The sequence below is a fragment of the Nerophis lumbriciformis genome, linkage group LG05, assembly GCF_033978685.3.
Source record: "Nerophis lumbriciformis linkage group LG05, RoL_Nlum_v2.1, whole genome shotgun sequence".
NCBI lineage: Eukaryota > Metazoa > Chordata > Actinopteri > Syngnathiformes > Syngnathidae > Nerophis > Nerophis lumbriciformis.
This window is the reverse complement of record NC_084552.2, coordinates 44,920,411-44,944,568: the sequence shown is the minus strand read 5'-3', so window position 1 is coordinate 44,944,568 and position 24,158 is coordinate 44,920,411. Positions and strand designations below refer to the sequence as shown.

The following is a 24,158-nucleotide window of genomic DNA, read 5'->3' as shown; positions in this document are numbered from 1 at the left end:
ACCTGACTGTTTGTATATACGTCTTCTTTTGTAGGCCTCCTCCTCCTCACGATGACACCACTTTCTTCCTTCCCGCACGTCCTCAGCCACAACCAAAACTCCTGCAAGTCAGGACAAAAAGTTAGCATATTTAAGATTTGGTGGTGTTGTTTTTGTACTACTGCTAATACTTGCCGGACAGCCAGTTGAATTTGTTTACGCCCTCTTACTGTTTACAAATAAACACACAGCAAGCCGCCAATCAAACATCAGTTTACTCTCAGATGGTGCTTTGTCTTGAATACTGAACTTTGTACATTTTTTGTGGGGTGCTGTCTTTTTTTAAATCAAATAATTTATTGTTTTTCCTAAACTAGATATATATACCACATTGGCCTTGTTACTTGTATTTAGAAAAGAGAAAATGGAAAAATACTAATAATAGAGATATGGAGTTTTTTTCTAAAGCATTAAGAATTTTAAAATTTACATTTGTTTGGAATGCTTCAAGACATACGGGTTTTAATGACTTTTTAGGGGAGGGGGGATAATTTGATCTTTTTGTCTTTTGTACATTTTGTGTTTTTTTTAATTGAATTATACATGTATCTCTCCTGGAAATGATTACCATTCAGTTGTCAAACATCAGGTTTTTTGTTTAAAAAGTCATCTGGTGCTGATTGAAAATTGTACATTTAATTTAAAAACATTCCCTCTATTTATTGGATATCAATGTCCTATTTTGACAGGCTTGTAAACACTTTTCTTTATTTTTGATGAAGTTTGCCAATGATAACATTAGAATATATGTTGTTTGTCAAAAATAACGCCACACTTCCCTTCACAGACATACAGTTCACCTAATTTGTATAATTATCAATTAAGGGGATCACTGTTTTTCCCCCCAAATGCTTTGAGAAATTGTAATTTGTTTTGACCACATAGGAGATTGTAAGGATATAATCTGATGAATATGATAATGGGATAGATGGTGCTAAAAGTTTTTTTTTTCTCTTTTTCCTGTTGCAATATTACCCTTGTCCTTCTTCTTTGTGCTCATCTATTTATAAGTGCACTGTTTAGAGAGTTCACACACACACACACACACACACACACACACACACACACACACACACACACACGCACGCGCGCCAAACTGAGCCAGACATGTCTTAAAACACTTTGAAATTGTGTGACATTACTATGACTTATTAATAAACCAACAAGACTTGTATTCCCTCTGTGTGTTCATCTTTGTCATCATCACGAGGTCTTTGTATATTGTTGCTGAGGCTGCATGGAGATTTGCATTCAAACAACCATTGACCTTCATGTCGCCACAAACAGGACAGGAACTTCAGCTTCCTGTATTTGACAAAACACTGAAGGTTAAACAATTTATTAACTTTGTGAGCCAAAAACAAAAAGAGAAGCCAGATGACTACAAATCATCCCTAAGTTTAAAAAATACCGCTTTATTGACACGTGAGTGCAAAAAGGAAATCCTGCATCCACACAGGAAGGACTCGAGTGTCTTTGCATCTGCGACAGCCATCCCGTCATGCACAAACAGAAAAACAAAGCGTCTCATTTTCACTTAAAGGGTTGAAACAATCTAACATCTGTAGCAAAAGGTAAAACTGTGTCGGCCTATGCTCTTGTCAAAGCCCATACACTAAGAAACAATCACCTGTGTGTCTTCTCACTAAAACGCACATGCAGTAAATCCAAACTCACAACAGTGTAGCCAGCAATGTCAATTGCAGATCTTTTATCCAGCGTGTTTCCATCTCTTTGGTGATTGCATCAACATCAAATCATAAAGGGTGACGAAATATGAGCATGAGAGAGATGTTTAACCATTAGATAAGTGCTGTATAACCCTTCGCCCAGGGGCCTAATCCGTCCCAGGAATGATTAAAAATGTTTAATTGAGAGTTGAGACAAAGATTATTTATGTATTTAATATTTGTTTACTTACTATGGTATATTATTTGTTTATTATTTATTTGTTCACTGTTATGTTACAGAGAACAAGGAAACATGATAAATTTGCTATGGTATGAAAAGGAGTAGGATTAAATAAGCTCAGCTTCTATCTACTCCTATTCAGGTGTGCTGTAATGAAACAAATGGAAATGTGTGATGAATTACATTGTATTGTATGCATGTTCCAAATAAACTAAACAGAACCTGCCCCTGAGTTGAGTTCAAAACTTGGTAGACTCAAAATAAGAATGATAGTGGACGGGAGAAGTCTTGCTTAACTTTCTGTAAATGTGGCCCCTAGAACAATTGAGTTGACCAGCCATGTTCTAGATGATGCAAATATGTTAACACCAACCTCCATTTAAACCCCTCATCCCACCAACATGGTCAACACAAGACACATTAGCCTCTGCCAAGCAAGAGAAAGTCTCCCATTTTCACGCCACACATTCTTCTCGCTCCTAAAATTTATCAGACACACAAATTCACCCAGACCCCTCTGACACCCATCCCCCATGAAAAGAGGGGCAGGGTGAAGAGGGGGTGCAACACACACACACACACACACACACACACACACACACACACACACACACACACACACACACACCCTGGATATGAGAAGTGGAATGCCTGCTGCAGTTGGAGGCATTGGAAGTAAAAGTGGGGGGTGATAAGCCTTGTGGGTGGGGTGAAAGTTGGAGCGAGTGGAGGGAGGTCCAGGGCTGTGGAGTCTATAAGATGAGGGGTGGGGGTTAAAAAGGAGGACAGTTAGAAAAGTCTGACCTCCAGACAAAGAACACTGAGCGCTTATCACCAGCACTGACAGCTTGAGAGAGAAGCAACAGGCCAGCAGAGCCAAAGGATCGAACCACGCAGGCAGATAAGGCTTCCACTTTTGCAAACTACACACCAACGTGCTTCCAACAAAGGGGTAGACCTTTTCAGAAAGACAGAAACGAGCTGCCTTGGTGATTTTGCTCAGGAGTAGACGAGAGAAAAGCAGCAAGCAAGCTGGAGGAGGAACAGCACGAGGTCCAGCGGGCCCCACACGGCAATGTGAGTACAGCACCATCTCGCACACACCTTCACGTCACACACACACACCAACGCCCTGCTAGCAGACAAACACAAGGAGCAGTCACAATGACAATGAAATATTTTTGCACACTTCCCTGTGCTTCCTGTGTGACCTCTCAACCTCAACATTGGCAACAACACACAACAGCATGTGGACTGATGTCAGTACAAATCGCACGCAAGTACATAAAAATGACATAAAATGAAGAAAGTTACTTGTTTTTTTACAAATCCAATATAAATATTAGTATTACAATTTATCAATAATACTCATTAGTACTACTACTAACGATAAAGTAGACCATCAAAATCAACACTAACAAGGAGTTTTCTAACTTAAAACTTAGTTTTTTAACTTAGCAACAATTCTTTGATTTTACAATTGACTACCATAGTAAAACTTTATACACACACAAACACCACAATGAAATACAATATATTTCAAAAGTTTATTTATTTCAGTAGTTTATTTAAAAAAAAAAAAAGAGGAAATATCTATAAATTCACCACATTCTGAGTTAAATATTTCAAGAATATTCTTGAAGTATCGTATTTTTTCAAGTCGATACAGATAACTTCCTGCTTCTCAAGACTGATATCGATAGCCGATTACTTATTTAAGATTTTATTTTTTTTTTTAATTGTAGATTTGACTGTAGTTTATGCACACCAAAGAGTCAAACAATGGTAGATTTGACAAACTCTACCCGTAGATGTGTTTTAACTAAATATGACATCACTGCTCGGGCTAACGTCACATCCATAAATCAGTGAAGCTTATCTCCTGATTAATGTTGGGTAAATAAATGATAAATGGGTTGTACTTGTATAGCGCTTTTCTACCTTCAAGGTACTCAAAGCGCTTTGACACTACTTCCACATTTACCCATTCACACACACATTCACACACTGATGGAGGGAGCTGCCATGCAAGGCGCTAACCAGCACCCATCAGGAGCAAGGGTGAAGTGTCTTGCTCAGGACACAACGGACATGACGAGGTTGGTACTAGGTGGGGATTGAACCAGGGACCCTCGGGTCGCGCACGGCCATTCTTCCACTGCGCCACGCCGGGTATTGATCACATTTCAACCAATACAAGTGCTTAAACCAGACATGAGCAAATTACAACCCACGCTTTTCAACCTGGCCCGCCGGACATCTCGAAATTATTTTTTTTTAAACCTTTACAGGGCTGTACGCGAAGCTTTTTCACTCGTAGCACTGGTGCTACTAATGAAAAAAATTAGTAGCACAGAAATTTTTGTGTAGCACAGAAAACATTTTGGAGCAGTATGAAATGTCTTAAATATCACAAATGTATTATTAACACTCAAACGAGGTACACACGTGCACTCACACATGTAAAAACAATGCAACGTCAAGTCAACGTTTTCACAGAAACACATGATAGTGGAATATAAGATGTGGCCGTGAGGAGCGGTTGTTTACAAAAAAAACCTGCATATTTTTAGGGCTTCCATCCTCTAGTAAATTAGAGTGGACGCCATCAGCTATAATGGAGAAACCTCGATGGCGCTCGCCACCTTCCGAAGGCCATCCAGCCAAAACCAAACATTGGACATAAAAACTTTTTAGCAAGGGTTAAATTAGACAAGTCTGTGAACAAAATGAGACGTTAAGCACCAAGCTACATAAAAAAATGGCTGAGCTACAAGTGGAGGTAATCTCGCTATTTGAGCGTGCGTCTGTCAAAATCCTTCATTATAAAGGTTGCGTATCCATTCAATGGGCCCATAGCGATTAGTTTTCGGAATAGCGTTGCCATGGTAACACGAAATGTACTCCACTAGAAGTGCCACTGTTGCCCTTATCGAGACCTTTCCGACGGTATAACATATGTGGGGGTTCGTTGGTCGGTTCGTCGCGCATTATTCGCGAGAGTTTAGGATAGTAATAGGAGAAAAATTGGATTGCAGCAGGCCCATAATTAAACACAGAGAACATCCCTAAACTGTGCTAGCACTGTGGCTAACACAAGTGTAGGGCTGGATCAAAACTCATATCCCGATATAGTTTGGCCAATAAACTAACCCATCCATTTTCCTCCGCTTTTCCTCCGCTTAGCCTAAGCAGGGAAGCCCAGACTTCCCTCTCCCCAGCCACTTCGTCCAGCTCCTCCCGGGGGATCCCGAGGCGTTCCCAGGCCAGCCGGGAGACATAGTCTTCCCAACGTGTCCTGGGTCTTCCCTGTAGCCTCCTGCCGGTCGGACGTGCCCTAAACACCTCCCGAGGGAGGCGATCGGGTGGCATCCCGAGCAGATGCCCGAACCACCTCATCTGGCTCCTCTCAATGTGGAGGAGCAGCGGCTTTACTTTGAGCTCCTCCCGGATGACAGAGCTTCTCACCCTATCTCTAAGGGAGAGACCCGCCACCCGACGGAGGAAACTCATTTCGGTCGCTTGTACCCGTGATGTTGTCCTTTCGGTCATAACCCAAAGCTCATGACCGTAGGTGAGGATGGGAACGTACTGTAGATCGACCGGTAAATTGAGAACTTTGCCTTCCGGCTCAGCTCCTTCACAACAACGAATCGATACAGCGTCCGCATTACTGAAGACGCCACACTGATCCGCCTGTCGATCTCACGAACCACTCTTCCCTCACTTGTGGATAAGACTCCTAGGTACTTGAACTCCTCCACTTGGGGCAAGATCTCCTCCCCAACCTGGAGATGGCCCTCCACCCTTTCCCGGGCGAGAACCATGGACTCGGACTTGGAGGTGCTGATTCCCATCCCAGTCGCTTCACATTCGGCTGCGAACCGATCCAGTGAGAGCTGAAGATCCTGGCCAGTTGAAGCCATCAGGACCACATCATCTGCAAAACGCAGAGACCTAATCCTGCACCCACCAAACCGGATCCCTTCAACGCCCTGACTGCGCCTAGAAATTCTGTCCATAAAAGGTATGAACAGAATCAGTGACAAAGGGCAGCCTTGGCGTAGTCCAACCCTCACTGGAAACGGATCCCACTTACTGCCGGCAATGCGGACCAAGCTCTGACACTGATCATACAGGGAGCGGACCGCCACAATCAGACAGTCCGATACCCCATACTCTCTGAGCACTCCTCACAGGACTTCCCGGGGGCCACGGTCGAAAGCCTTCTCCAAGTCCACAAAGCACATGTAGACTGGTTGGGCAAACTCCCATGCACCCTCAAGGACCCTGCCGAGAGTATAGAGCTGGTTTACCGTTCCACGACCAGGACGAAAACCACACTGTTCCTCCTGGATCCGAGGTTCGACTATCCGGCGTAGCCTCCTCTCCAGTACACCTGAATAGACCTTACCGGGAAGGCAGAGGAGTGATCCCACGATAGTTGGAATACACCCTCCGATTCCCCTTCTTAAAAGAGAGGAACCACCACCCTGGTCTGCCAATCCAGAGGTACTGCCCCTGATGTCCACGCAATGTTGCAGAGTCTTGTCAACCAAGACAGCCCCACAGCATCCAGAGCCTTAAGTAACTCCGGGCAGCTCTCATCCACCCCCGGGGCCTTGCCACCGAGGAGCTTTTTAACTACCTCGGCAACCTCAGCCCCAGAAATAGGAGAGCCCAGATTCCCCAGACACTGCTTCCTCATAGGAAGACACGTGTTGGTGGGATTGAGGAGGTCTTAGAAGTATTCCCTCCACCGATCCACAACAGCCGCAGTGGAGGTCAGCAGCATACCATACCCACCATACACGGTGTTGACAGTGCACTGCTTTCCCCCCTGAGGCAGCGGATGGTGGTCCAGAATCGTTTCGAAGCAGTCCGGAAGTCGTTTTCCATGGCTCCCATGTCCGAGTTTTTGCCTCCGCGACCGCTGAAGCCGCACTTCGCTTGGCCTGTCGGCACCTGTCCGCTGCCTCTGGAGTCCCATGAGCCAAAAGGACCCGATAGGACTCTTTCTTCAGCTTGACGGCATCCCTCACCGCCGGTGTCCACCAGCGGGTTCTAGGATTACCGCCATGACAGGCACCAACCACCTTGCGGCCACAGCTCCAATCATCCGCCTCGACAATAGAGGCACGGAACATGAACACGGACTCAATGTCCAGCACCTCCCTCGTGACATGTTCAAAGTTCTTCCGAAGGTGGGAATTGAAACTCTCTCTGACAGGAGACTCTGCTAGGCGTTCCCAGCAGACCCTCACAATGCGTTTGGGCCTGTCAGGTCTGTCCAGCATCCTCACCCACCAACAGAGCCAGCTCACCACCAGGTGGTGATCAGTAGAAAGCTCTGCCCCTCTCTTCACCCGAGTGTCCAATAAATTAGGCCGCAAATCCGATGACACAACTACAAAGTCAATCATGGAATTGCGGCCGAGGGTGTCCTGGTGCCAAGTGCACATATGGACACCCTTATGTTTGAACATTGTGTTTTTTATGGACAATCCGTGACGAGCAAAAAGTCCAATAACAAAGCACCACTTGGGTTCAGATCCGGGCGGCCATTCTTCCCAATGACGCCTCTCCAGGTTGCACTATCATTGCCAACATGAGCGTTGAAGTCCCCCAGCAGAACAAGGGAATCACCCGAGGGAGCACTCTCCAGTACTCCCTCAAGGGAATCCAAAAAGAGTGGGCGCTCTGAGCTGCTGTTTGGTGCGTAAGCACAAACAACAGTCAGGACCCGTACCCCAAACCGAAGGCGGAGGGAAGCTACCCTCTCGTCTACTGGGTTAAAGTCCAATGTGCAGGTTTTGAGCCGGAGGGCAACAAGAATTTCCACCCCAGCCCGTCGCCTCTCATTGCCTGCAACGCCAGTGCGGAAGAGAGTCCAACCCCTCTCGAGAGAACAGGTTCCATAGCCCTTGCTGTGCGTCGAAGTGAGTCCAACTATATCTAGCCGGAACTTCTCCACCTCGCGCACTAGCTCAGGCTCCTTCCCTCCCAGCGAGGTGACGTTCCACGTCCCAAGAGCTAGCTTATGTCGCAGAGGATCGGACCGCCACGTGCCCTGCCTTCGGCTTCCGCCCAGCTCACACTGCACCCGACCTCTATGACCCCTCCCATGAGTGGTGAGCCCATTGGAGGGGGGACCCACGTTGTCTCTTCGGGCTGAGCCCGGCCGGGCCCCATGGGGACAGGCCCGGCCACCAGGCGCTCGCCATCGTGCCCCACCTCTGGGCCTGGCTCCAGAGAGGAGCCCCGGTGACCCGCGTCCGGGCGAGGGAAATCTAAGTCCTCGATTTGTACTTTTCACAAAGGTCTTTGAGCTGCTCTTTGTCTGATCCCTCACCTATGACCATATAGGGAAATATCCGTTGATGTAACTAAATATCTCCACCATGCCTTAATTTTAAATTTTAAGGACTGATGGAGATCTCAAATACACAAAATATGTACCAACAAGTAAGAGAAGTAGGTTTTGCATAATAGGATCCCAACTTAAAAGGTATTTTTAAATAAGAACAAAAAGTTAAATATTATCTCTGATCTTGTTTGAAAATTTTTTTTAGCTATGCTTGATTCCTAAGCTAACAACAAAATGTTAAACTACAAAATTCCCGCGGAAATTTTGATGGGTTTGCTATTTGTGCCCAGGACCTCTGGCCGGGGTTCGCCGGAAGCCGCCGTATTTATGGTGCGGAGTGTCTGAATCCGGGAGTTTTAGGTGTCACTGTACAAAATGAGCCACAGAGCTAGCCTAAAACAGTAGCATGTTTACATAAAAATGATAACACGTAGCATGTGTGCTAACGATAGCATGATAACAGTCGGCATATTTCATATACCAAGTTATACGATTTAAAGGTATATGGCTGCGGAAATAGAAAAACAAAAGTATAATTAGAAGAAAGTTAGCATGCTTAAGTTACCTTGCTAGCATGCTTAAGTTACCTTGCTAGCATGCTATCGTTTGCATGCTAACAGGTAAAAAGTGTCACATACCAAGTTTAATGACCCTAGGTTAAACAGTTGCAAAACTAGCTAAAAAAGTTAGCATGCTAATGTTAACATGCTAGCAATCTAACGTGAGCATGATAATAGTTAGCTTGTGTCACATACCAAGTTTTATGACTCTGAGTACATTGATAATAGAAAGTTAGCACTTTAATGTTTGCATGCTAACAGCTTACAAGTGCCACGTACCAAATTATACGAGTCTGGGGTAAACGGGTGCAAAACTAGCTAAAAAAATTTGCGGGCTAATTTTAGCATGCTAGCAAGCTAATGGTAGCATGCCATTACTTAGCATATGTCCCATACCAAGTTATATGACTATAAGGTGTATGGCTGTCTAAGTAGAGAAAGAAACGTAAAGTTAGCTAAAAAGGTAGCATGCTAACAGGTAACAAGTGTCACATGTGAAGTTATATGACTATAGAGTAAACGGTCGCAAAATAAGCTCAAAAAGCTTGCACGTTAATGTTAGCATGCTAACGTAAAAATGCATACAGTTAGCATGTTTGAAATACCAAGTTATATGAGTGTAAGTTGTATGGCTGCGGAATTAAACAAAAATTTTTAACATTTGCAAAAAAAAAGTTAGCACTTTGATGTTAGCGTACTAGCATGCCATCGTTAACACGCTAGCAGTTAACATGTGTCACATTACAAGTTAAATAACTCTAAGGTGTTTGGCTGCGGAATTACACAACCAAGTGTAATATTAGCTGGAAACGTAGCCATGCTAATGTTAGCATACTAGCACGCTAACGTTAAGAAGCTAGCACATGACCAGTCAAGAAGAAATACCAAAATGCTGTATTTGTTGGTGTAGACATAGAAAGTAGCAAAAAGGCTAGCATTAAACGTTAGCATGCTAATATGAGATACGCTAGCAAAAAAAAGCTAGCATGCTAACGTTCTCGTCTTTAACTAAGACTAAGATCTTGATTCTTCTATGCTGGAAGACTATGTGTGTGAGTTAGGAGGAGCAGCCCCGCTCCCCTCTGTGCATGGCGCACACAGTTTTCAGCGCGCATAGAGTGATCAGTGACACTTCCACGTCAATCACTTGTCTGTTTGGTTATGGTAAAAGTTTATTTCAAATATGCTATACAGTTGGGCAAAAATTGGACTTCAGATTGATCAAATTTGGATGGATGTATTTTAGGAGCAACATGCTAATTAAAGGGTTAAAATCTGTATTCGCATGTGTGCTACTTGCACAACCTATTTTTAGTCACACATGCGACTAAAAAGCTCACACTGTACAGACCTGCCTTTACCATCGAAACTAGAGCTGCCAATTGCTTGGATTTGAATGACATCATGTCTGGCTCATTAATTATGTGTGGTGGTCAAGCCAGCGTGTATTCTCAATGGGTACTAGGTACCATTTAGCTGGAGAAAAATGCAATTGCAATTCCTTTGCTTGTATTCCGATACATGACTTCTTTCCAGAAGGGAAGAACTGTGGTGGTCAACCAAGCCAAGATGGCTGTTGTGCAGCAAACTATCTAGCAAACTATCTGAGTACGCAAGGAGCCTAGATCTTCCTGCAATATTCAGATACGAGCAAAAAAACAACAACTATGCAATGGAATAGATCCCTATACTTAAAAAAAAAAAAAAAAAAAAGATTTGTCGAGTGATATCAAGTACGGTATAATCCTTCGGTGGAGTTTCCAGACATATCAAACTATCTTGCTAGCTCCAGACATCATTCTACACGACAAATGAGATGAAAAGCTTAATGGTAAATGGATTATACTTCATACTTTGTATAGCGCTTTTTTACTTTTAAGGTACTCAAAACTCTTTGACACTATTTCCACATTCACCCATTCACAAACTGATGGCGGGATCTACCATGCAAGGCTCGAACTACGAACTATCAGGGGCAAGGGTGAATTGTACTACCCAAGGTCACAACGGACGTGACTAGAATGGCGGAAGCTGGGATCAAACCTGGAACCCTCAAGTAGCTGGCAGGCTACTGTCATAATATTTTCAGCATTCTATCAGTCATATTGTGAGTTTTTGTATTGTGTTTAGCTTTTACCCTTTTCTACAGCATTTTAAGAACTTATTTTATTAATGCTAAACAACCTAAACATGCTTAAAGTGTTCCTTAAAAAAGGAACCAAGCACACAAAGCAGAATGCAAGACACTTTTTACAGTTAAAATATTGTGTCAAAAACGTTTGACACAGACAAACTCAGTGTCATGTTAAAAACCATAAATAAAAGGATAAGACCAGTGAATATTGTCACACAATAATCAGTCAGTCACTATTTTTCCATGCACTAAATTAGTCTGACTTCTCATATAGTTTGTTTTTTGGTATTTTCACACCTTTGTGTGAAGTCCAAGTGTCTATGCACTCTCTCTAATGCAACTATTGGTCATACCCCAAGCGCATTCCATACACTGGGCGGTCGCTTATTTTCTTTTAGCGCGCATTAATGCATTGCTTTTCCGGTTGACCTATGATGTCACACCAGGGATCTGTGGATCCTTACAACTTGTTACACGTGATGTCCAGATTACAAAATATTACATCTCTAATGGCTATGCTTCAGAAAAACTAAACTTCGAAAAATAAAATAAGCCACTGGGAACTGATTTTTAATGGTTTTAACCCTTCTGAAATTTTGATAATGTTCCCCTTTAAATAGCAGACAGCATGAAGAAATGATCTTGGATTGCACTACAAACATGACGCTACTACCAAGGATGTATCTGGTCAGATGCAAGTTTGTGGCAAAGAAAGAGAGACGGGAATGTTTTTTGAAGGAATTTTCGAACAGAGAATCATGGAAACAAAACTTTTGAATGTCTCCGTGTTCATTCAAAAGACTCTGTGGCTTGATAGAATGAGTTTTAAAACCGAAGCAAAAGACCATTCGTGCTGATACTGTTCGAGATGAAACCAGCTATTGTTCTGGACTATCTTGCCTGTTGTGTGGAATACAGAGTTGTTGTTAAACAGTTTGGAGTGCACAAATGCAGCATGAAGAGGTTTGCGTAAGCTTTATTATTTGTCTTGTTATACCTGCTTCATTCTCTTTCATCTCATTCGTATTTCGTTTGGTAGTCCGAATTAAGCCGGCATTCTACATTTCCTTATAGGATAAATGTTGTTGTTTTTTTTATACCATCGATGCAATTCAACATGTGCTGTTTTAGTTTGTGAAGCAAATAAATAGTATCCCCTACAATTGTTGCCATGTTTTTATTGAATGGAATCTGTTGAGACTTGCGCATGCGCGATACGAAGGGTCCTCTCCGGCCGCATACCCCCACTCGAGAGATCGGGGTTTCAATGGCATAATCCAGGTGTGGTAGTCTGACTTTTCAAAAACCGAACACGATCGGATTTATGTCTTTCAATGAATTGTAGTAGGCTTATTTAGAGCTGAAGTATTTGTGAAATTGGACACATTTAGTGCATGCACACATATTCAGTCGCTCCTCTGTTGCACAAAAATGTAAATATTAAATTATTATAAATGTGCCCATTACTACATTACATACACTATATTTCCAAAAGTATTTGGCCACCTGCCTTGACTCACATATGAACTTTCCTAACCCATAGGGTTCAATATGATGTCAGTCCACCTTTTGCAGCTATTACAGCTTCAACTCTTCTGGGAAGGCTGTCCACACATCAATGTGTTTATAGGAATTTTCGACCATTCTTCCAAAAGCGCATTGGTGAGGTTACACACTGATGTTGGTCGAGAAGGCTTGGCTCTCAGTCTCTGTTCAAATTCATCCCAAAGGTGTTCTGTTCAGGTCAGGACTTTGTGCAGGCCAGTCAATTTCATCCACACCAGACTGTCATCCATGTCTTTATGGACCTTGCTTTGTGCACTGGTGCACAGTCATGTTGGAAGAGGAAGGGGCCCGCTCCAAACTGTACTCACAAGGTTGGGAGCATGGAATTGTCCAAAATGTTTTGGTATCCTGGAGCATTCAAAGTTCCTTTCACTGGAATTAAGAAGCCAAGCCCAACTCATGAAAAACAACCCACCACAATAATGCCTCCTCCACCAAATTTCACACAATGCAGTCAGAAATCTAACGTTCTCCTGGGAACCTCCAACCCCAGACTCTTCCATCAGATTGCCAGATGAAAAGCGTGATTCATCACTCCAGAGAACGCGTCTCCATTGCTCAAGAGTCCAGAGGCGACGTGCTTTATACCACTGCATCCGACGCTTTGCATTGGACTTGGCGATGTACGGCTTAGATACAGCTGCTCGGCCATGGAAATTAATTCCATGAATCTCTCTGCGTACTGTACGTGGGCTAATTGGAAGGTCACATGAAGTGTGGAGCTCTGTACCAACTGACTGTGTGGAAAGTCCACGATCTCTTTGCACTAAGCGCTTCAGCATCCGCTGACCCCTCTGTCAGTTTACGTGGTCTACCACTTCCTGGCTGAGTTGCTGTTGTTCCCTTCCATTTTCTTATAATAAAGCCGACAATTGACTTTGGAATATTTAGGAGCGAGGAAATTTCATGACAGGATTTGTTGCACAGGTGGCATCCTATGACAGTTCCACACTGGAAATCACTGAGCTCCTGAGAGCGGCCCATTCTTTCACAAATGTTTGTCAAAACAGTCTCCATGCCTAAGTGCTTGATTTTATACACCTGTGGCCGGGCCAAGTGATAAGGACACCTGATTCTGATCATTTGGATGGGTGGCCAAATACTTTTGGCAATATAGTGTATATACTTACATCATGTATATAAAACCCTAATGGGGGCGGAGGGGGTCAATGTGTTTAAGGGGCTCTAAAGGCAAAATTGAACGGCTCCCATGAATTTCCTTAATGTTATAATTAGGAAGTATATATTTGGTCTAATTTCATCAGTTTGGTTGGAAGAAGACAAGCTGAGACCACTCATAAAATATAATAGAAATACTACACTCACACTTACAAACTTTAAAGGGGAACTGCACTTGTTTTGGAAGTTTGCCTATCGTTCACAATCATTATGGATGGATTTCGTTTGAATGCATTCTAAATATTAAATACATTTAAGCAAAAGTCAACGCAGCCAACTCTAGTTCCTCTCTGGTCAACTTATTGCATTACTTATGTTCACAATTAATATTGGCCGACTATTGGACATTTAAAAACGCACATACGACGAGAAAAACGTTCTGATGCCATTTGTGTTCACTAATTGCACTCACCTGCAGTGCTCCATGGACATGAAGTGGAGTTGGGATAGCTTCGTCCTCTATAATAATAGTTGTTGTACCTAAACACATTGAAGAAATAACCCTTACCCCGAGCTCCCGAATCAAAGTGGGTGAGTTATTTTTCAATAAACAAAATGACTACGTTATAATGTAATGGCTATTTGCACTTCCGGGTTCAACATTGAGCACAGTGACATCCTGCGGTCAAGTAGTGTGATTACAAGTAAATTTGTTTTAACATTTTAGCTTTGTAACTGTTTTAAACGTTTTTAGGTTATAAATAAACAGCATGTTTTTAAAAATGGTTAAATACATTTAAAAAATGTAATTATTATTACAGTGTGAGCACCAAAAGGTGTGAAATGTTTTATTTTGTGAGGAAAAAATACGTGTTCAGATTATTACGCATGACTAACATTTGTAAATGTGCAGAATTAAAGAAAACTTTCATGAATACTTTGATTGCAATTAACAACACAGCATAAAGGACAATTATGGGTCGGATTATCTTTTGGCCAATTAACTGGTGATACTCATCAGCTCATAGATGACAAGATAGCAACATGATAAAGCCCCTCTGATGATAAAGCCTCTAACCTCCAAGTGAACCCAGAGTCACCAAAGACTGCATTTTCCTCCACGTGCTGTCTCTAATTAGGTTAATGACGACTGACAAGCCTTTTGAACATTGTTTATGTCCCACAGTTCACCGTGAGTATGACTGGTACTCTGGAGAAGGGGGCACACCATCAGGTCTTAGACCTGTCTGAAGAGCTGTCGCCTCAGCACCACCACACTCATCATCCCCACAACAACCATCACTCGCACCTCCACCAGTCCAACTCGCTGGCCTCCACAGCCGCAGTGGGAGCTGGAGCAGGTAGGGAGACGCCTTCACGTGTGGTGGTGCCTCCACCTTACTCTGCAGCTGAGAGCGGAGAGGCCCCGCTGGAGCTGCGGGGTTCCTTGGACTGCTGGGCCTGCTCGGTTCTGGTGACGGCTCAGAACCTTGTCATTGCTGTCATCAATGCCTGCCTGGCCGGGCTCGTGTTTGGAATCATTCTGACGCCGGCCAACGTCATGGTGGTCTTTGGCTTCCTCTGCCACTCTACAGTAAGGGGGATGATTGGGATGTGTTGTGCACATATTTGGATTTTCCCCCCACCTTCCTCTTAAACTTATGTTATGGTTAAGTGTTAGTTCATTTAAAACATAATTACAATTACAATATGATCACATTTCTCAGTACACCATGTCCGAAAGGGAGTAGGAAGAGGGATACCTTATTTAATCCAATCCCTTTTCCACATTATACCAAATGTTAACACAATTGTTTGTACTCAGTCTGTAACGCAACAGTGAATAAACAAATAAATGAGCAAGTAAATACGTACATATGAGAGTTAATAAGCAAATACATTTTCATGATCCGTTGCCCGGATCATGTTTAGTTTAGTTTGATATTTCTTTAGTTGGTGATTATTTCTGGTTCAGCACCCTTGTTTGTGTTTTAGTTGCCATGGGTGCTGATTTTTGTCACCTGCCTCTGATTAGTGGTTGGGATGTTCACCTGCTCCCGGTCACTAATCAGAGAGATATATATTCCTGCCTTGCACCACACTCTGCTTGGCCGTCTTATTCGCAACACATGACAGTTACGTTGGTGTCATTTTTTATCTGAGTTTAAAATTACCAGCTTCTTGCTCCATTTTTGGCTAGTCTTGTTGCTAAGCTTTGCCGTAGTTTCTCATGCCATACGCACATGTTCCTCATGCTTATTTTAAAAAGAATCATCCTTCTTACCTGCATGCTGCTCCCGGACGTCCTTCTGCATCTTGGGAAACAACTACCGCTAAATTATGCAACCCCAACGTGCCAATAAATATTAATACATAATCAAACAATAAATAAAGTTCTCATAAATAAATAGTAATTTTTTACATATGAAATGAGTAAGATTATCTAATTTTTAAATAAGGTTCAAGATGTTTATCATGGTTCTTTTTCTTAGTCCTTTGTAAACACTTTGAGTTTGAACAGTTTCTTAGACTGGATCATATTAGTACATTGTTTGACTTCTTTAGTTAATCTATTCCAAAATTAAACTCCACATACTTATATACTTAATGTTTTAAATGTTGTAAGTGCATAAAACATTTTTTTCCATTTTTGTCTAGGGTTTTCTTTCTCCACCTTTGTGGAGAACAATTGTTTTACGTTCTCGAGTGGCAGGTTATAGTTTGCTTTGTGCCTAATTTGTGCTGTTTGCGAATTAATATCAATATTTTTGATTCAATACAAAAGGGTTTGATTGTTCTCCATATACAACATTATGTATTATTTTAAATGATCTCGTTTGTAAAACGGTTAATAAATCAAGTGTACTATTTTAGTTATTTCACCAATTTCTACACAATAACAAAGATATGGTAACACTTGCGAGCAGTTGACTATGGGGGGATTTTTGGTCAATACATATTTAGCTTTATTCATTATTGATATATTTCTCGCTACCCTAGGTTGTATATTTTTGTATGAGATTTCCAGTTAATTTCATCATCTATTATTACACCCAAATTGTTTGACATTCTGTTACCAAAATTTTTATTTTTATTTAGTTTTAATTCAACCCTGATACATCATCTCCAGAATGGCATAATCAGCCTGTTATTTTCTAATACCTTTAATTCTACTGTATGAAGCAGGAAGCATTTTGTAAATTGTACCTTGGTGCTTGCAAAATCCTAATCCCACACTTTTGATCCACAATCCTCTTCGAGGCGAAGGTGGGTTTGTTGTGATCGCTGATGATGAGACAGCTCTTACAATCACACACATCTGGACTTCTTTCAGATGTTGAGGAGATGACAAGTTGTCAACACAAGTATAGCTAAAAAGGACCTGCTGGTTGACCTTGTGCTCTCTAAGTTACTGCGCAGTGACTTAATGAGCTCAGTTAGGTCTGGATTCTCCATGTTCCCCTGACCTCTCACACTGAGACTTCATGTGACAGCAGCTTAGTGAAGGATTACGGCAGACCTGGCTAGATGGTGAGAAGGCGAGACATCAAAAGAAGGAAACATGTCTGAATAAAGACCAAAAGAAGGAGGGAAGGTTTATCTTAAAGGCTCCGCTGCATAGCTCAATGTTCCAAAAGTTACATACATGCAATGATCGTAACAAATAGACTGAACAGCTGCACCCTTTATCTTGTGAAGATAAGTTTGGCCAACAGTGTCTACTCAACATCCATGTTTCTACACCACACCAGCCTGCAGCCGGATCCTCCCTGCACTCCCGCATTCTGGTCCTGCGTCACAAAGCGATAAGGATGATTTAGTCCAGTCCTGTCTTAAATCTGTTTTGTGCAGAACAGGACCAAAAGTTAGGCATTCTCGTTTCTGTAACAGGGTTCTTACAGATTTTTTAAAAATTGTCAAAATGCCATACTTTTTCAGACTCAAATTTTTATCGGGCTCGGCATTTAATTTGTCAATTTGCCCAAATGTTTTATGGGACGCATATAGCCTGCTGTGTGCTTTCACACAAACATTTTGGCTGTGCTAGCAAGCACCTTAAAAAAAGAGATTGATCAGATGTTTTTATTATTCATACTTTAAACAGTGCAAGTCCTGGAAACATATGAATATGTAAATCAATTTTATTTTTTAAGATTATTTCATCTCCTTTTACCAAACAACTTTTTATTTCACAGTGGTACCTCAACTTAAGTGTGCCCCAACTTAAAAGTGTTTGAAGATAAGAGCTGTCTCTCTGCTAAATATTGTATTTTAAGTTGCAATCACTAGGGCCAATTTTGTGTTGGGCTAGGCTCCAGCACCCCCGAGACCCTAAGAGGGACAAGCACTAGAAAACGGATGGAAGTTGCAATCAACAATTTGGGTTATAAGCAATATACAACAATGCGTTCATACAGTACCCTTCTCACAGCTAGTAGTGTCATGTGAAGAGTGTCATATTTGGTTTGAAATATTTGAAATGTAAACATGCCAGCATATCAAAAATAATACATAAAAAATAATTTCTGACTCTTGTTCGATACTCAGTTTATTATTACAACACAGGACACTAAGGCTACATTGACACTGCAGGCTAAAGTGGCCCAAATTTGATATTTTAGAAATCTTATTTTTCCAGACTGTTTACACTGCAAGTAAAATATGATCTTTATCAGACTCAAGTGTAAATGCGCACAGGCCCCAATGTGGCCCCAATGTGGGCTCTACGTCACTTGCATGCGCACTTCCATAACGTGAAAACAAAGAATATTGACTGGATTACGTACATTTACAAGGAAGTTGCTACTATTACTACAAAATGAAATAAAAGTTGCACACCTTAAAAAAAAAAAGTTTTTATGTGAAAACAAATTAAACTAATATAATGTATGAGGATATATATATATATATATATATATATATATATATATATATATATATATATATTGTAATATTTTTGGGAGAGTTATAATCTTTTCATGGCTGTTAATTAGAGACAACACGGACATCAGCGTGGATCTACTTTAGCTTTATTTTTCAACTCACATGCGTAAACAACTTACGCAATGTGCCTAACATGTAAGCAAATACGCCACAGCGTAAATTTTGGTCCTTCAACATTCGCTATTTCTTTGGAATCAAAAAATATATTTGTATATTCCAAATAGGCCGGGCACAGCCCGAAGAGGCAACGTGGGTCCCCCCTCCAATGGGCTCACCACCCATAGCAGGGGTCATAGAGGTCGGGTGCGATGTGAGCTGGGCGACAGCCGAAGGCAGGGCACTTGGCGGTCCGATCCTCGGCTACAGAAGCTAGCTCTTGGGACGTGGAACGTCACCTCGCTGGGGGGGAAGGAGCCTGAGCTAGTGCGCGAAGTGGAGAAGTTCCGGCTAGATATAGTCGGACTCACTTCGACGCACAGCAAGGGCTCTGGAACCAGTTCTCTCGAGAGGGGCTGGACTCTCTTCCACTCTGGCGTTGCCGGCAGTGAGAGGCGACGGGCTGGGGTGGCAATTCTTGTTTCCCCCCGGCTCAGAGCCTGTACGTTGGAGTTCAACCCGGTGGACGAGAGGGTAGCTTCCCCTCCGCCTTCGGGTGGGGGAACGGGTCCTGACTGTGGTTTGCGCTTACGCGCCAAACCGCAGCTCAGATTACCCACCCTTTTTGGATTCACTCGAGGGAGTACTTGAGAGTGCTCCCCCGGGTGATTCCCTCGTGCTACTGGGGGACTTCAATGCTCATGTTGGCAACGACAGTGAAACCTGGAGAGGCGTGATTGGTAAGAATGGCTGCCCGGATCTGAACCCGAGCGGTGTTTTGTTATTGGACTTTTGTGCCCGTCACAGATTGTCCATAACGAACACCATGTTCAAACATAAGGGTGTCCATATGTGCACTTGGCACCAGGACACCCTAGGCCGCGGTTCCATGATCGACTTTGTAGTTGTGTCATCGGATTTGCGGCCTCATGTTTTGGACACTCGGGTGAAGAGAGGGGCGGAGCTTTCTACCGATCACCACCTGGTGGTGAGTTGGCTGCGATGGTGGGGGAGGATGCCGGACAGACCTGGCAGGCCCAAACGCATTGTGAGGGTTTGCTGGGAACGTCTGGCAGAGTCTCCTGTCAGAGAGAGTTTCAATTCCCACCTCCGGAAGAACTTTGAACATGTCAAGAGGGAGGTGCTGGACATTGAGTCCGAAGGACCATATTCCGCGCCTCTATTGTCGAGGCGGCTGATTGGAGCTGTGGCCGCAAGGTAGTTGGTGCTTGTCGTGGCGGTAATCCTAGAACCCGTTGGTGGACACCGGCGGTGAGGGATGCCGTCAAGCTGAAGAAGGAGTCCTATCGGGTTGTTTTGGCTCATAGGACTCCTGAGGCAGCGGACAGGTACCGACAGGCCAAGCGGTGTGCGGCTTCAGCGGTCGCAGAGGCAAAAACTCGGACATGGGAGGAGTTCGGGGAAGCCATGGAAAACGACTTCCGGACGGCTTCGAAGCAATTCTGGACCACCATCCGCCGCCTCAGGAAGGGGAAGCAGTGCACTATCAACACCGTGTATGGCGAGGATGGTGTTCTGCTGACCTCGACTGCGGATGTTGTGGATCGGTGGAGGGAATACTTCGAAGACCTCCTCAATCCCACCAACACGTCTTCCTATGAGGAAGCAGTGCCTGGGGAGTCTGTGGTGGGCTCTCCTATTTCTGGGGCTGAGGTTGCTGAGGTAGTTAAAAAGCTCCTCGGTGGCAAGGCCCCAGGGGTAGATGAGATCCGCCCGGAGTTCCTTAAGGGTCTGGATGCTGTGGGGCTGTCTTGGTTGACAAGACTCTGCAGCTTTGCGTGGACATCGGGGGAGGTACCTCTGGATTGGCAGACCGGGGTGCTGGTTCCTCTCTTTAAGAAGGGGAACCGGAGGGTGTGCTCTAACTATCGTGGGATCACACTCCTCAGCCTTCCTGGTAAGGTCTATTCAGGTGTACTGGAGAGGAGGCTACGCCGGATAGTCGAACCTCGGATTCAGGAGGAACAATGTGGTTTTCGTCCTGGTCGTTGAACTGTGGACCAGCTCTATACTCTCGGCAGGGTCCTTGAGGGTGCATGGGAGTTTGCCCAACCAGTCTACATGTGTTTTGTGGACTTGGAGAAGGCATTCGACCGTGTCCCTCGGGAAGTCCTGTGGGGAGTGCTCAGAGAGTATGGGGTATCGGACTGTCTGATTGTGGCAGTCCGCTCCCTGTATGCTCAGTGCCAGAGCTTGGTCCGCATTGCCGGCAGTAAGTCGGACACGTTTCCAGTGAGGGTTGGACTCCGCCAAGGCTGCCCTTTGTCACCGATTCTGTTCATAACTTTTATGGACAGAATTTCTAGGCGCAGTCAAGGCGTTGAGGGGATCTGGTTTGGTGGCTGCAGGATTAGGTCTCTGCTTTTTGCAGATGATGTGGTCCTGATGGCTTCATCTGGCCAGGATCTTCAGCTCTCACTGGATCGGTTCGCAGCCGAGTGTGAAGCGACTGGGATGAGAATCAGCACCTCCAAGTCCGAGTCCATGGTTCTCGCCCGGAAAAGGGTGGAGTGCCATCTCCGGGTTGGGGAGGAGATCTTGCCCCAAGTGGAGGAGTTCAAGTACCTCGGAGTCTTGTTCACGAGTGATGGAAGAGTGGATCGTGAGATCGACAGGCGGATCGGTGCGGCGTCTTCAGTAATGCGGACGCTGTATCGATCCGTTGTGGTGAAGAAGGAGCTGAGCCGGAAGGCAAAGCTCTCAATTTACCGGTCGATCTACGTTCCCATCCTCACCTATGGTCATGAGCTTTGGGTTATGACCGAAAGGACAAGATCACGGGTACAAGCGGTCGAAATGAGTTTCCTCCGCCGGGTGGCGGGGCTCTCCCTTAGAGATAGGGTGAGAAGCTCTGCCATCCGGGGGGAGCTCAAAGTAAAGCCGCTGCTCCTCCACATCGAGAGGAGCCAGATGAGGTGGTTCGGGCATCTGGTCAGGATGCCACCCGAACGCCTCCCTAGGGAGGTGTTTAGGGCACGTCCGACCGGTAGGAGGCCGCGGGGAAGACCCAGGACACGTTGGGAAGACTATGTCTCCCGGCTGGCCTGGGAACGCCTCGGGTCCCACAGGAAGAGCTGGACGAAGTGGCTGGGGAGAGGGAAGTCTGGGCTTCCCTGCTTAGGCTGCTGCCCCCGCGACCCGACCTCGGATAAGCGGAAGGAGATGGATGGATGGATGGATATTCCAAATAGCCTATTATTTGCACACTATTGACTGGTGATGCACCGGAAATTCTGCCGTCGAAAGAAGACTTTGCTCACCAATACCGGACGTTGTGATGAAATATCCATTTCCACTGTCGGGTTGCATCTTTCCCCGTGCACATGAATGGCGTCGCTCGCCCAAAGCTGACAAAAAAGTCACATTCGGGCCACATTCAGGTCGCATTGCGTTTAAACTGAAGTCACATTTGAAAAGATCAGATTCCAATCAGATTTGGACTATCTCCGGATGTGGCCTGAATTAGATGCGAAAAGATCAGGTTTCAAGCAATTTGGAGAGTTTTGACTGGCAAACAAAATTGTGATCTGTGTCGCTTTAGGGCAAAAATAAATCAGATTTAATGTGCAGTGTAAACGGGGCCAAAGTCAGGCCTTTCCTCCACCGTCTCCAGTGCCCATTAATAGTCGGCAACCACCGGCTGCTGCTGTCCGCCCGACTGGCCAAGCTGTGCTGGAGTCACAAGAACACATTGTGACAGCAATTGGTGGCAAAATGATCGCCTAGATAAAGTAACAGACGTCCTCACAAATATGAATATGAAACATTAAATGCATTTACGAAAAAATAATTTGTGTCCTTGCCTCGATCTTTTATGTCATTAAAATCAAATGTAGGCACAGCTCAAACAATCACCTCCGTGTGTCACCAAAGTGTCCACAGCCTGTAGAAATGTGCGTACGTCAGCCATGAATTTGCTGTGAGGCAGCGCACATTTCCACATTCAGTTCACTCTTGATACATCTCAACTTTGCTGTGAAAAAGTGCGTACGCCAGGTTTTTGTGCTTACGCATGCTTAATACATGAGGCCCCGTGTCTTACTCGCTAACATTATCTTCTAACTAAAGAGTGACATATCTGTGTATGTTCATGCATGGGAAGGAAGGAAGTGAGTGTGACGGAGAGTGCTGTAAAGAAGTTGCTGTTATTCCCAGAATTACCGGTAAATAAATAAATCAGCGTTTCGCCAACTTAGAAAAAGCAGGTGCAACGTAGCACATTATTATCATTACTTCATAAAACTACTGTAGCTTTACATTCTACTGTATTGTTCTAATACAATATTTCTTATCAAAGGTTTTCTTTTTCTTTTTAAAAGGCATGTTTCATGTTTAAATTGTAGTGTTTTGAAAAGGCCAATGACTGATTTATTTGATTTCGATTCATTTCAATGGGAGACATTGGTTTGAGATACAAGGGTTTTGAGTTAAGCGCTCGGTCACAGAACCGTGAGTTGGGGTATTAGTATTATATTTAGTGAAGTCCTGTCATCCTGAAATTAAATCTAAACTGTACTTCAAGCAAAGTTGAAAAACACTGACCCCAAATCACATACTCTCTCTTTTTCTGCCCACCCCACAAAGGTCCGCCCGCATGGTACCAGCCCTCACTGCTCTGACCTGTTAACCGACGGGGGCTGCGTGGCTCTGCTGGTAGTTGGCTTCCTCTTAGTGACCCCTCTGCTGGTCCTGGCCCTGGCCGCTTACTGTCGCCTGGCCCGTCATCTGCAGCTAGGTTTGTGCTTCATTCCTTACAGCCGGGCCGTCTACAAGAACCTTCCTGCAAACCAGCACCGGGGCCTGGGCACGGGCTGCTGCGGCGGGCGTGACGGGGCTGATGGTGGGGGAAAGGGAAAGGTGTGGGTGTGAGAGAGGAGTAAGAAAAATACTGTTCAATAGAATGAAGACATCTAGGAATAGGATGTTATAATAGATCATGTAAAAAGCATGGTTGAACAAATAATGCTGATAAATCAGCCATTATCTTATTGCAACATTTTCCAGATAATTCTCTCTTCATTATTATTCTTACCTCCTATATTCCTCAGAATCTGCTGTTTTAAAGGACCTACTGCAACAACAAAAAACAGTCAAAGATTATCAACCACCAGTTGAATAGCCCTTTGCTATTGGTACTGTTCATGCTTTATGAAATGTTTCCAGCTTTTTAAATAAACATTGTGTTCAACTGCCTGTGTTGAATGCCGTTGAACATTTCTGAGGCAGTTTGTATTAGTTGGGTCCCACGTGCATGTTTTTTTTGAAACAGTTACTTTGTGAAGATGCTGGTGGCAATGAACTGCCCACAATTTGAAAATGCTTGTGTCAATTCTTTTCTACGTCTAAAACTTGGGAATGTAATGTTCCGTTGCCTTTTTATCAATAAATATTGCTGAGCTGC

At 43.9% G+C, this 24,158-nt stretch overlaps 2 protein-coding genes and 1 long non-coding RNA gene across 9 annotated transcripts in view; 2 read left to right on the top strand and 1 right to left on the bottom strand.

The window, feature by feature from the left end:
• The window catches only part of kdm6ba (lysine (K)-specific demethylase 6B, a), a 98,175-nt gene extending 96,962 nt beyond the window's left edge, over positions 1–1,213 (top strand). For all 5 annotated transcript variants that reach the window (XM_061959268.2, XM_061959270.2, XM_061959273.2 and 2 more), the window contains one exon: positions 35–1,213. In XM_061959268.2, the coding sequence (XP_061815252.1) occupies positions 35–55 (21 nt within the window). In that variant the 3' untranslated portion in view covers positions 56–1,213. The remainder of the gene's footprint in view (positions 1–34) is intronic.
• Positions 1–14,311, bottom strand: part of LOC133605904 (uncharacterized) — an 18,355-nt gene extending 4,044 nt beyond the window's left edge. Inside the window, exons 1-2 of the long non-coding RNA XR_009815196.2 lie at positions 14,169–14,311; positions 3–101 (exon numbers count right to left, since the gene is read on the bottom strand). This is a non-coding gene — a long non-coding RNA (uncharacterized lncRNA). The remainder of the gene's footprint in view (positions 1–2; positions 102–14,168) is intronic.
• Positions 2,711–24,158, top strand: tmem88b (transmembrane protein 88 b). Of its 3 annotated transcripts, none has more exons than XM_061959279.1 (3): positions 2,711–3,027; positions 14,883–15,290; positions 23,342–24,158. In XM_061959279.1, the coding sequence occupies exons 2-3, from the start codon at positions 14,895–14,897 to the stop codon at positions 23,624–23,626; spliced, it is 681 nt and encodes a 226-aa protein (XP_061815263.1). In that variant the 5' UTR covers positions 2,711–3,027; positions 14,883–14,894; the 3' UTR covers positions 23,627–24,158. The 3 variants fall into 3 exon arrangements, with proteins under 3 accessions (XP_061815263.1, XP_061815264.1, XP_061815262.1); XM_061959280.1 differs by lacking the exon at positions 2,711–3,027 and adding an exon at positions 14,144–14,283; XM_061959278.1 differs by lacking the exon at positions 2,711–3,027 and adding an exon at positions 14,150–14,287.